The sequence below is a fragment of the Malania oleifera genome, chromosome 2, assembly GCF_029873635.1.
Source record: "Malania oleifera isolate guangnan ecotype guangnan chromosome 2, ASM2987363v1, whole genome shotgun sequence".
In the NCBI taxonomy this organism is placed as follows: domain Eukaryota; kingdom Viridiplantae; phylum Streptophyta; class Magnoliopsida; order Santalales; family Ximeniaceae; genus Malania; species Malania oleifera.
In genome coordinates, this window is record NC_080418.1 from 52631974 (window position 1) to 52644062 (window position 12089).

Sequence of the window (12089 nt, forward strand, 5' to 3'; positions counted from 1 at the left end):
TATTAATAATCACTAACGATGTTAATCTCTGTTAAGTCAGACCGACCCAATCAAATTGATCCGAAATTTTTTTAGCCAATTCAGTGATTTTTAAACAATTCAAGTTCTTTGCAACCCAAAACCAGTTCCTAAAGTTTTCTTGACCTTATAAACACATTGGTGGTATTAGATTTGGCAAAATCTATCCCCATCACTGTATTTTTGGATATGTTAAATCTGATGGCTAACAGTACTGCACAAGTGGTTATTCCAAAGTTGACAAAGGAGAACTACGAGAACGAGTCTATTCAAATGAGGGCCCTATTAGGTGCTCAGGATGTCATGGACATTGTTGAAGATGGGTACAGAGAATCCATATCAAAAGAAGCTGAAGCATCTATGTTTGATGCTCAAAGGACGATCTTGCGAGCCGATCAAAAGAAGGATTGCAAGGCAAAGTCCGTAATCTACCAAGGCCTTAATGAGGCTCTACTGAGACATCCAAAGAATTTTAGAACTCTCTCCATCGAACACACAAAAGGTGCAGACAAGGTGAAGAAGATTCATCTTCAAACATTGCGAGGTGATTTCGAATCATTAAGAATGAAATCTACTGAATCTATTGTTGATTACTATACACGAGTTATGGTAGTATCAAATCAATTAAGAAGAAATGGAGAGACTCTCAACGACAAGAGAATTTGTGAGAAAATTTTACGATCTTTGGATCCAAAATTTGATTATATAGCTGTGACTATGGAAGAAACAAAAGATCTAGAAACCATGTCTATAGAAGAACTTGTGAGCTCACTCCAAGCCCATGAGTAGAAAGTCAACAAAAGGAGTGAAGATAAAACACTGGAGCAAGCCCTCCAAATGAAGTTGTCCCTCACTATAGATAGATACAACGAAGGGGGGACGTCATAGCAAGGAAGAGGATGAAACTGAGGATCTCATGGAAGAAGTTTAGGAAATTTTGAATCCAGAGAAGGTGGCAGAGGCGGAAGATGTCCCACTAGAGAATGACACAATCAATAGAACTATGTCCCACGAGGCAGAGGATAAGGAAGAAGAGGAGGATACAATAATGGTTCGAACGTTGACATAAGAAATGTTCAATGCTATAATTGCCACAAGTACGGACACTACAGTAATGAGTGCAGAGGTAATCCCAAAAATTATGAAATAAATGAAAATACTAACTTTACAGAAAAGGAGAAAGCTGAAGGAGAATCGTTGATGTTGATGGCACACATTTCAACCCACTAGGACCAAAATGTTTGGTACCTTGACTCTGGAGCCAGCAATCACATGACTGGTAGAAAGAACCTATTTAATGAACTTGATGAGGGAGAGATATCATTTGATGATCTCTCTAAAGTCCTAGTTTGAGGAAGGGGAAATGTCCTAATCAAGAGGAAGGATGGAGACCATGCTTTTATCTCCAACGTGTACTATGTGCCAGCCATGAAGACTAATATACTTAGTCTCGGATAGCTTGTGGAGAAAGGTTCCGAATTAGCTTTAGAGATAAACAGATGGTAATATAAACAGATAGTAATAACAGACGCTCGAACTAAGCTCGTTACTCGAGTACAAATGACAAAGAATCGAATGTTTCTACTCGCCATTCAACATGATACACTAAGGTGTTTGAGCGCTATCATCAAAGATTGGCTATGGCATCTCAAGTTTGGAGATCTGAACTTTGAAAGTTTGAAACAGTTGGGAAGCAAGAAGATGGTGAAAGGCTTACCCAAAATCCACCACCCAAATGTAATATGTGAAAGCTGTGTTCTGAGCAAACAACACAAAAATAGCTTTGGAAAGCAAGTCGGCTGGAGATCTACTATACCGCTCTAGCTAGTTCACATAGACGTATGTGGTCCATTGAGGCCATTTTCAAATGGACAGAACCGATGCTTTCTCACCTTCATTGACAACGATTACAGTAGGAAGACTTGGGTATACTTTTTGAAAAATAAGTTAGAGGTGTTCAACAAGTTCAAAGAGTTTAAAGCTCTTGTGGAGAAATAGAGTGGCTATCATATCAAGTCACTCCAATCAAACCAAGGAGGAGAGTACAAGGATGAAAATTTCCTAGAATTCCTTAGGAAACAAGGGATTCAAAAATAGTTCACACCGACCTACACTCTCCAATTGAACAGTGTAGTTGGGAAGAACCGCACAATCGTTAACATGGCTATGAGCATGTTAAAGATAAGAATATGCCAAAATATTTTTGAGCAGGAGCAGTGTCATGTGCAGTCTATCTACTCAACAGGTGTCTTACGAAGAGTCTTGATACAAAGACACCCCATGAAGCCTAAAGTACTCACAAACCTAGTATGAGTCATCTTAGAGTATTTGGCTCCATTGCCTATACCAAGATCCCAGAGGCAAGAAAGACAAAGTTGGAAGATAAAGGAGAGAAATATATCTTTGTTAAATATGATGACAACACTATGGGATATCGACTCTACAATCCCATCAACAAGAAATTCATTCATAGTTGAGATGTTATTTTTGAAGAAAATGAATCCTAGAAGTGGTACTAGGCTGAATTTTCAAAAAATGCAGAATTGATGCTTGAAGGAGTAGAACCCACGTAGAGGAGAGAAGTGACTATTGAGTCACAAGTTTCTAAGCTAAAGACACCTCCACACGGTTCTCCACAGAGGAATGAATCTCCATCACCAATTAAGCGTGAAATCTTAGACATGAGGCCTAGAAGAGCTCGTAATTTGGCTGATCTGTATGAAACTACAAAACCAATAGAAGAGTATGTTACACTACATTGTCTATTGCTGACCAGTGACTTGATTAGCTTTGAGGAGCCTAACGAAGAATACAAATGAAGAAAAGCAATGGATGAAGAGATTCAATCCATCAAGAAGAACAAGACTTGGGAGTTGATGAATCTCTCAAAGGGCCCATAAGACTATTGGTGTGAAATAAGTCTACAAGACTAAGAAAAATGTTCAATGAGAAGTCCAGAGATACAAAGCAAGACTTGTCGCCAAGGGCTACAAGCAGAAAGAAGGGATTGATTTTGGAGAAATCTTTGCCTCGGTTGCCAGACTAGAGACTATTAGATTATTAATTTCACTATCAGCGCAAAATGGATGGAAAATTTACCAGCTAGATGTGAAATCAATATTTCTAAATGATTTTCTAGAAGAAGAGATCTATATCGATCAACCACCTGGATATGTGAAGAAGGGCGAAGAAAATAGAGTGTACAAGCTGACTAAAGTACTCTATGGTTTGAAGCAGGCACCTTGTGCGTGGAACATGAGGATTGATGATTATTTTTAGAAGAATGGATTTGAAAAGCGTCCCTATGAGCATGCACTATCCATGAAGATGGAGACAAGCATGTTGATTGGCTGCCTATATGTTGATGATCTAATCTTCACCAAAAACAATCCAGATATGTTTTCCGCTTTTAAGAGGAGTATGGTCAAAGAATTTGAAATGACAGATATTGGCCAGATGACTCATTTTCGTGGCATAGAAGTCGTGCAAAGAGAGAATGAAATCTTTATCTCCTAGAGCTACTATGCAAAAGAAGTACCGAAGAAGTTTGAGATGGATAAATGCAACCCCATGACAACTCTGGTTGAAACGAGATTGGAGTTGAGAAAGAATGAGCAAGGAAATGTTGACTCCACATATTTCAAGAGTTTGGTTGGAAGCTTGAGGTATTTGACGTGTACCAAACCAGACATACTCTATGGAGTTGGACTTGTTAGCAGGTACATGGAGACTCCTGACCAGTCCCATTTGAATGCAGCGAAGAGGATACTCTGTTATGTCAAGGGTACCATCACCGATGGTATGTTCTATTCACCAAGAGGTGATTGCAAACTTATCGGCTATTCATATAGCGATTGGGGAAGAGATCTTGATGAAATAAAAAACATGACTAGATTCACATATTTCATGGGAGATACAATGTTTACATGGTCATCAAAGAAGCAACCTATTATAACGTTGTCATCATGTGAAGTTAAGTATGTTACTGCTAGCTCAGCTATTTGTCATGGTACATGGATCAGGAATGTACTGAAGTATTTGAGATTTCTTCAAAATAACCCCCACAAAAGTCTACATCGACAATCGATTAATGATTGCACTTGCGAAGAATCTAGTTTACCATAAAAGAAGTAAACATATTGATACTCAGTATCATTTTTTCAGGGAGCATATCAAGAAAACAGAAGTGGAGCTGATATTTTTAAAAGATATAATCAAATTACTGATATTTTTACAAAGCCACTCAAGTATGATATTTTTGCAAGATTAAAGACAATACTCGGAATGACAAATGACAAAACTAAAAGAGTCAAGTTTAAGGGGGGGTTGTTGAAGATTAAACCTGACGGTGGAACAATGGTAGCAAAACTTGACGGTGGCAGCTCCACTAACCCAACCATTTATGTTGAAATTATTAAGCTGCAGGCAACCTACTCCACCTACGAGCCCACCTCCGTTGAAGTTAATTCTCACCTACTGTTCTAGCAATTGTTATAAATAGATATGTGTGTGTGTGTGTGTGTGTGTAATGTAATATGTGGTGTAGAGAGAGACATTAACCAGTGAGAGTATAGAGATTTTATATTTTGAATTCTCCTATGTAATTTTTAGATTTTATTGAAATTGAAAGAGTTGTTTGCAATTGAGTGCAATTCCTCCCTGACTTCAATCACAACCAGTGATTGAGTGAGTCTCCTCCACCCATGATATATATTAAACTTAGTGGACGAGACATTTTTGTTTATAAGATTGAAAGCATAAGACATCTTATTCTGGTGTTATTTTTTATTTCGATTTTTTCTTTCATTTTACATACTATTTTGTTGGACTAACTGATTACTTCAAAGTTAAGGTTTGATAAATTTGAAATTAAATATTGTAATTTATGTATAATTTTTTTTAAATTTTTGTAGATATAAAATGTCCTGAAAAATTGAAAGATGCTTTAAAAATTTTGGTGAGTTTACCTTAGTTTGTTATTAAAATGCTTTGGCTTTATTCACAATACTAAAAATCTTGATAAATCTTTTTCTAACTCAAATCTCTCTCACTCACCGATAATCCACTCCATAATTATAAATGTTTCAAATTTTCTCCCAAATTTTTCATTACCATACTTAATATGACAAACCCTATTCTCTCTCTATTTAATACCCTCTCCCTACCTCAGAAGAACCAATCATCATCATCATCATCATCATCCATCTTCATACTCACTCCCTCTTCCCTTTCAGCTTTCTCTCAAATCCAAACTATTGCGTCATGTTATCATTTTTTATTTTTTTTAATAATTTTATTTGAAGATGATAGTGGAAAGGAGGACTTGGGATGAGGCATAGATTGAGCTTTCTTAATAGCACCACCACCATCATCACTAATGGTTGTCATCACCCTCCTCTATGCATGTTCTTAAGAATAGTTAGAATACACAATATTTTGAAATTTTCTAACTTCTTAATTTATTGAACCTATAAGCCATTCCTTACACCAGTTACTATTTTTTTTTTTTTTCGTACAAATTAATTGTCATAGTTAATCAGTGTTTGTCATTAATTAATAGAACAATCGGGTAACAAATAGCATATTTTTTCCTTACAAAATTACATATTATGTAATAGCATACTATTGAGATATTTTCAATTCTTGATTTTAATTCAACAAAAGTTTCACTCCTTTTATTTTTATAGGATTAAAAGTATGTAGGATGTTCAAAAAAATAAAGGAGGTGGTGTCAAAATTTGGTAGCTCCAAATAATTCATAATGTTTTTATTTGTGTGTGTGTGTCTATATATATATATATATTAAACTTAGTGAATGAGACAATTTTTTGTTTTTAAGATTCAAAACATTTGACCTTTTATATTTTTATTTTTATTTTATTTTTTAATTTTACATACTACTTTGTTGGATTAACTGGTTACTTGAAAGTTAAGATTTGATAAGATTGAAATTAAATATTGTAGTTTATGAACAAATTTTTTTAAATTTTTGTAGATGTGAAATGTCCTAAAAAAATGAAAAATGCTTAAAAACTTTTGGTGACTCATACCTAGTTTATTGTTAAAATGCTTTGATTTTATTCACAATTACTACATATTTAACATCTAAGTATACGAACAGGTGAAGAAATGGGTCATCATCATACGTAATTTCTTTTCTCCCTCCCACAGTCATAGGAGAGTATCCACGCAATAAAATTTGAAGGAGACCAAATTAACACTGGGTCCAAAGCCAAATGATTCATAATCCAGCGCCAGTTTTGCGTTGAAAAGAATTATCTTTGAAATTCGCCAAGAAGATGCGCCAATCTAAAAAACATCTTTCCAGGGCGAAGAAGATAAGGCGGAGACAGAGAACGAGCAAAGAAATCAGGAATTTTGCTCCGTCGCCTTCCACAGGAGACATCAAGAAAGAAGATTGCAGAAGAAGAACTAAAGCAAACCCAATTTCCACCAACCGTATTACAAATATTACATATGTTTACAGCGGAATCGGTCTTCGAATTTCGTCAATCCTGTACACGCTCGTGCCGTGTCCTGTTGGGCTGCGGATCCAGAATCGTAGGCCTCTCTAGTCGTGGGAGTTTAGTTTAATTGGGGCCCCAGCAGCTCAAGTACATAACTTGTCTCAACGACGACTCCGATTGCTTCCCCCTCTCTTCTCTCTTTAGTTTGTTGTTGCTGGAAACCACGACAGATGAAGAAGGGAGCTCGCTGGTCTGAGCTAATGACCTGAAATTGTGGTTGGCGTGTTGGGCGATGGATCTGAGGGCGTAGTTCCATCTGCAGAAACCCTGATCTTTCAACGCCTCCACTGCCCCAACAGTGGCCGCCACCATCCATGCTCTGCTCGCCGAACTCATCTCTTCTCCTCTTCTCTTAATTATATAGGATGACTCTTGGCCTCTCGATGATATCTTTAAATGAAACTCAATTAAATAATTAATGCACGGGGGGTCTGTGATTGGTAGCGAACGGATTTAAGTAAAATCTCAAAAGAAAGATGCAAAAGGATGGTATCGTGGTTTGAAGAACTGGAAAGGCCAGGAGCGATGTTTATATACCCTACCCAGAATGGTAAACCGGAGGCAGAGGGCTTCCCGGCGCTGGTGGTTTCGTTGGCCTCGATCTTTTGGTACGAAACTGGAGTGGCTACTCGTCAAAAGATTTGGCTGCTACTCAAACTAAACGCGCCCCCGGTTTATCCAATAAAAACCACTTGCTTCTTTGCAAGAAGCACGTATGTGGATAATAATTGTTTTATCTTATGTTAAATTATTAGCATGCACTATTGAAAATTACATATTGAGTAAAATAGTATTTATACTATTGTATAAAAATGACATGTTGATTGATTGATTAATCCCATAATGCTGTAATAATTTTGAATACTGATCACATATCATTATTTACATGAGCAAAGGGTGTTTTAATAGTCTCACTGAAATTATTTATAGTAATTTTATTTTAGGCCAAATACAAACATAAGCATTTGTGGAAATTCATATTTATATTATATAATACAAATATAATTATAAGATATACATTAGTTTAATAACAAATTTTACACTGCATTTAAAAGTATGGATTCATGATCTTAGATTTAAATTTGATGGATTTGAACAAATTTTAATTTTATACTATATCTTATCTAAATCTACATAAATGCAAGAAGCATAAGTCCTTGAGGGAAAATATGCCTTCAAACATAGGTTTAGGAATAAAAATACACTTACACCCTCCTAAACTATACACTTGAGGACAAATGCCTCCTAAAATATCATTGCAAGAGGCACATTTTATTAAAAACACGACCATTAGATATTACAGATTAGTGTAATATACATGGGATCTGAATGGATAATATTTTTTTAATAAATTTTAGTATATGTGTCTGTAATTGTTGAAATAAAATGCTGATATGAAGAAATAAAATAGTACGAGAAAAATAAAGACAAGAAAGTGACACACAAATTTAATGTAGTTCGGCAATTTGCCTACATACACGAGAGGAGAGTAGTAAGAATGATTCACTATGGAATTGAAACAATTACAAGAGCATTTGTCACTATCTCACTCAAAATCCCCAAATCCCTTTTACACCCCTTTTTTATAACACTCAGAGAAAAAAAAAAAAAAATTCACAACGGAGCTAAGCCAGAATTCCATTTTCTTCTTCTTCAGGATGCCTTTAATTGAGAGATCGCAAAGTGACCTTCACTGCCACACACCCATGCATAGCATTGTAGCTCATCCTTTCCTGCTGCATGTGCATGCGTCCCATACACTGCCACTCACGCACAACATTGCCACACACCCCTGCACCTGCATGGGAGAAGCTGTGTGAGGCCTCCATTATCAAGTAAAATCTTTCACCAATGCATGCAAACAAAAGCTCCATTATCTTCCATTGTCATCTTGCATGCCAACAAAACAAATGATGTGCTCAACTATCATGCCATAATGGGAAACAAGGCTCCATTATCTTCACCCATTAATGCCAACAAAAAATAATGCACCGGTGAATAAATCTCAATAATTTAAGCCAAAATAAAATTGGTGGGTGGAAGACCACCATGCTCACAAATCTCCACTTTTGGCTTCAATTATTCATAATTTCATCTCAACTGCTCTTCTCTATGTCCCCCTCATTTGCATTGAACTCCAATAAAGTCCAAACAATGCTTGAACTTACTAACTGGAATTGACTTAGTCAATATATTTGCCGGATTGTCCGCTGTAGAAATCTTTTTGACTTTAACAATTTCTTATGTGACGACATCTTTGATAAAGTGCATCCTGACATCATTATGTTTGATTCTTTCATGAAACATATGATTCTTCGTTAGATGAATCGCACTTTAACTATCACAATAAACCGTTGTCTCTTTCAATTGTACACCTAGGTCACTGAATATTCCTTGAAGCCAGATAGCTTCTTTTACTGCTTCTGTTGCGATAATGTATTCTGCTTCGTGGTTGACAAAGTAACAATTGATTGTAAATTTTCTTTCTAGTTGATAGTGCATCCGCATAGAGTGAACACATACCCGGTGAGCGACCTTCGTTTATCAAGATCTCCAACATAATCTGAGTCGACAAATCCATTGATGCTTCTTTTAGCATCTTAATTTGATTCTTCTATAAACCAAGCCTACAAAAATTGTACCCTTAAGGTAGCGCAAAATCCACTTTACAACTTGCCAGTGGACTTTTCGAGGATTTGCCATGTACCTGCTTACAACACTGACAATTTATGAAATATCTGGTCTAGTGCATACCATTGCATACATGAGATTGCCAACTACACTAGAATAAGGGACATGAGCCATGTACTCCACCTCTTCCTTGGTCTGCGGTGACAAAGTTGATGAGAGTATGAAATGTGATGCTAATGGAGTCGTGACAAACTTTGCATTTTGCATGCCAAAATGCTCTAGCACTTTCTCTATGTACTTTTTCTATGACAAAAACAAAGTGCCCATTATTCTGTCTCAGTAGATCTCCATTCCTAGAATTTTATTTGCAGCTTCCAAATTTTTCATTTCAAACTCTGTACTTAATTGAACTTTGAGGAGGTTAATTTCTAACATGTTCTCACAAGAGATCAACATGTCATCAACATACAAGAGCAAATAAATAAATAACCCATCTGAGAGTTTTTTATAATACACACAGCTATCATACTTACTCTTGAAGTAATTATTTTCAAGCATAAAACTGTCAAACCGTTTATACCATTGTCTAGGTGACTGTTTTAGGCCATACAAAGATTTCTTAAGCAGGCAAACATGATCTTCTTTACCATGAACTTTGAACCCCTCAGGCTGCTTCATGTAGATTTGTTCCTCAAGATCACCATATAGGAAGGCTGTTTTGACATCCAGCTGCTTAAGTTCTAAATCAAAGTGAGCAACAATGGTTAGTTAAATATGAATCGAGCTATGCTTTACCACCGGAGAGAAAATTTCGTTGTAGTCGATACCTTCCCTCTATGTATAGCCCTTTGCCACCAAACAAGCCTTGAACCTTGCCCTTTCAACCCCAAGAATTCCTTCTTTCTTCTTGAAGATCCATTTGCTTCCAACAATCTTCTGGTTCTTTAGCCTTTCAACAAGTATCCAAGTATGATTTTTGTGAAGAGATTCCATCTCCTCTGTCATTGCAGCAATCCACTGAGTAGACTCTTTATTGGTGATAACTTCACTGTATAACTGTGATTCACACCTACCAATTTCATCAGCAACATTTAGAGCATATGAAATCAAGTCTGCATAGCCATACCTTTGAGGAGGTCTTATCTCTCTCCTTTGCCTATCTCTTGTTGGAATTACGGTGTATCTGTTTCCTCCCCTAGAGTTTTCTATTTCAACTGAGTTCCACCTCAAGCTCCACCTTCTTCGTGACATTGGGTTTTTTATTTTCTTCTAATGGCTCATTTTGAGGCTTCAACATCTCAGCTTCATTAAAAGTCACGTCCTTGCTGATAATGCATTTTCTTTTAGCTGGATACCATAACTTGTACCCTTTCACACCGTCAGGATATCCGAGAAAAATGAATTTTGTTGCCTTATAAGTCACGCCCGGTTTTGATAATGACAAATACCTGTTATATCTAATGAGTGTTTGAGGTTATGTGCAGGAACTCTAATTGACAGATCATAATGCATAAAAAGAGATTGAAGTTGAAGACCCAATTTATGTTGTAATATAATTCTTTTTTTTTTTTAAAAGGGTCTGTAATAGTAATTAGGTTCTATGGTTTGTAATAATTGTAGACACCCTATTTTTGCCCTAACCAAATAGAACAAGGGGTTCCCTTTTATTATTTTATTATTATTAGTATTTCTATTATCGTTATTTTATTATTACTTTCTTATAATTATTTTTATTATTTATTATTATTATTATTTTACTATAATTATTCTGGACTATTATTACTATTATTTTTATTTATTTATTTTTACCTTATTATTATTATTATTAGCATTAGTATCTTATTTTGGTTATTATTATTTTTATTATCTTTATTTTTATTAGTAATGTTATCATTATTATTATTATTATTATTATTATTATTATTATTATTATTATTATTATTATTAGTTATTACTTTTAATATTAGTATTATTACTTTATTTTTATTAGTATTATTATTATTATTATTATTATTATTTTACTGATAGTATCTTTATTATTTTTATTTTTACTATAATTATTTATTATTATTTACTATTAGTAGTAGTATTATTATTATTATTATTATTACCTTATTGATGTTATTATTATTATTATCCTTATATTATTATAATTATTATTATTATTTCTATTTTCATTATTATCATAAGAATAAAAGCAAAAAAAAAAGAAAAAGAAAAAGAAAATAGAAAAGGAAGAATTTTTAGGGTTCTCAAGAATTTTTTTATAAGGGGGCGCACAGCTGAGGCAAGGAAAATTCACAAAAAAAAAAAAAAGACTTACCTTGTTCTTTCTTTCTTTCTTTCTCGCAGCCGCCCACAATGACCCGACCTATCTTCTCCATACCCATCTCGTAGGCCTTCCCGTCAGCCCCTCATCTTCGGCCGCCTTACTCCCAGCCGCCACCCACACACCAGCAGATCCATTCCGGCACCCCAACTCCAGCCTTGCTCCACCGACCCTGCTGCAGCCGAATACCAGTCTACATCAAACCAGCCCCCCAACTGAAGCACTCCCATCTCAAAGCAGAACTGGTCCCTAGCCGTCGTCATCCTCCGGCGACCACAGCTCCCGCCCACGCCGCGAGCCACCACGCCAACCTGCTGAAACCCGAACCAGCAGGCCACCCTGCTGCCAGCTTCCCGTGAAGCTGCCCTCCGCAGTAGAGCCGGCAGCAACACCAGACTCATCCTCAGCCATCTCTGGCCACCGCAGCAAAACGACGTTACACCAGCTCCACCGGAGCAGAGCTTTTCGCACTGCCGCACTGCTGCCGCAGCACCATTGCCGAACACTCCATCATCGTCGTTGCTTCCGACATCCTTCCCTGTTCCGATTTCCGCCATCCCGTGGTAAGTACCCGGTGAGTCCCC

The 12089-nt window shown here is 36.3% G+C and overlaps 1 protein-coding gene across 1 annotated transcript; it reads right to left on the minus strand.

Moving 5' to 3' along the window:
• Positions 1-6140: 6140 nt before the first annotated feature.
• LOC131149596 (uncharacterized) lies at positions 6141-7014 on the minus strand. The gene has a single exon (XM_058100184.1). It carries the CDS (start codon positions 6879-6881, stop codon positions 6609-6611), a length of 273 nt encoding a protein of 90 aa, XP_057956167.1. The 5' UTR covers positions 6882-7014; the 3' UTR covers positions 6141-6608.
• Positions 7015-12089: the final 5075 nt, after the last annotated feature.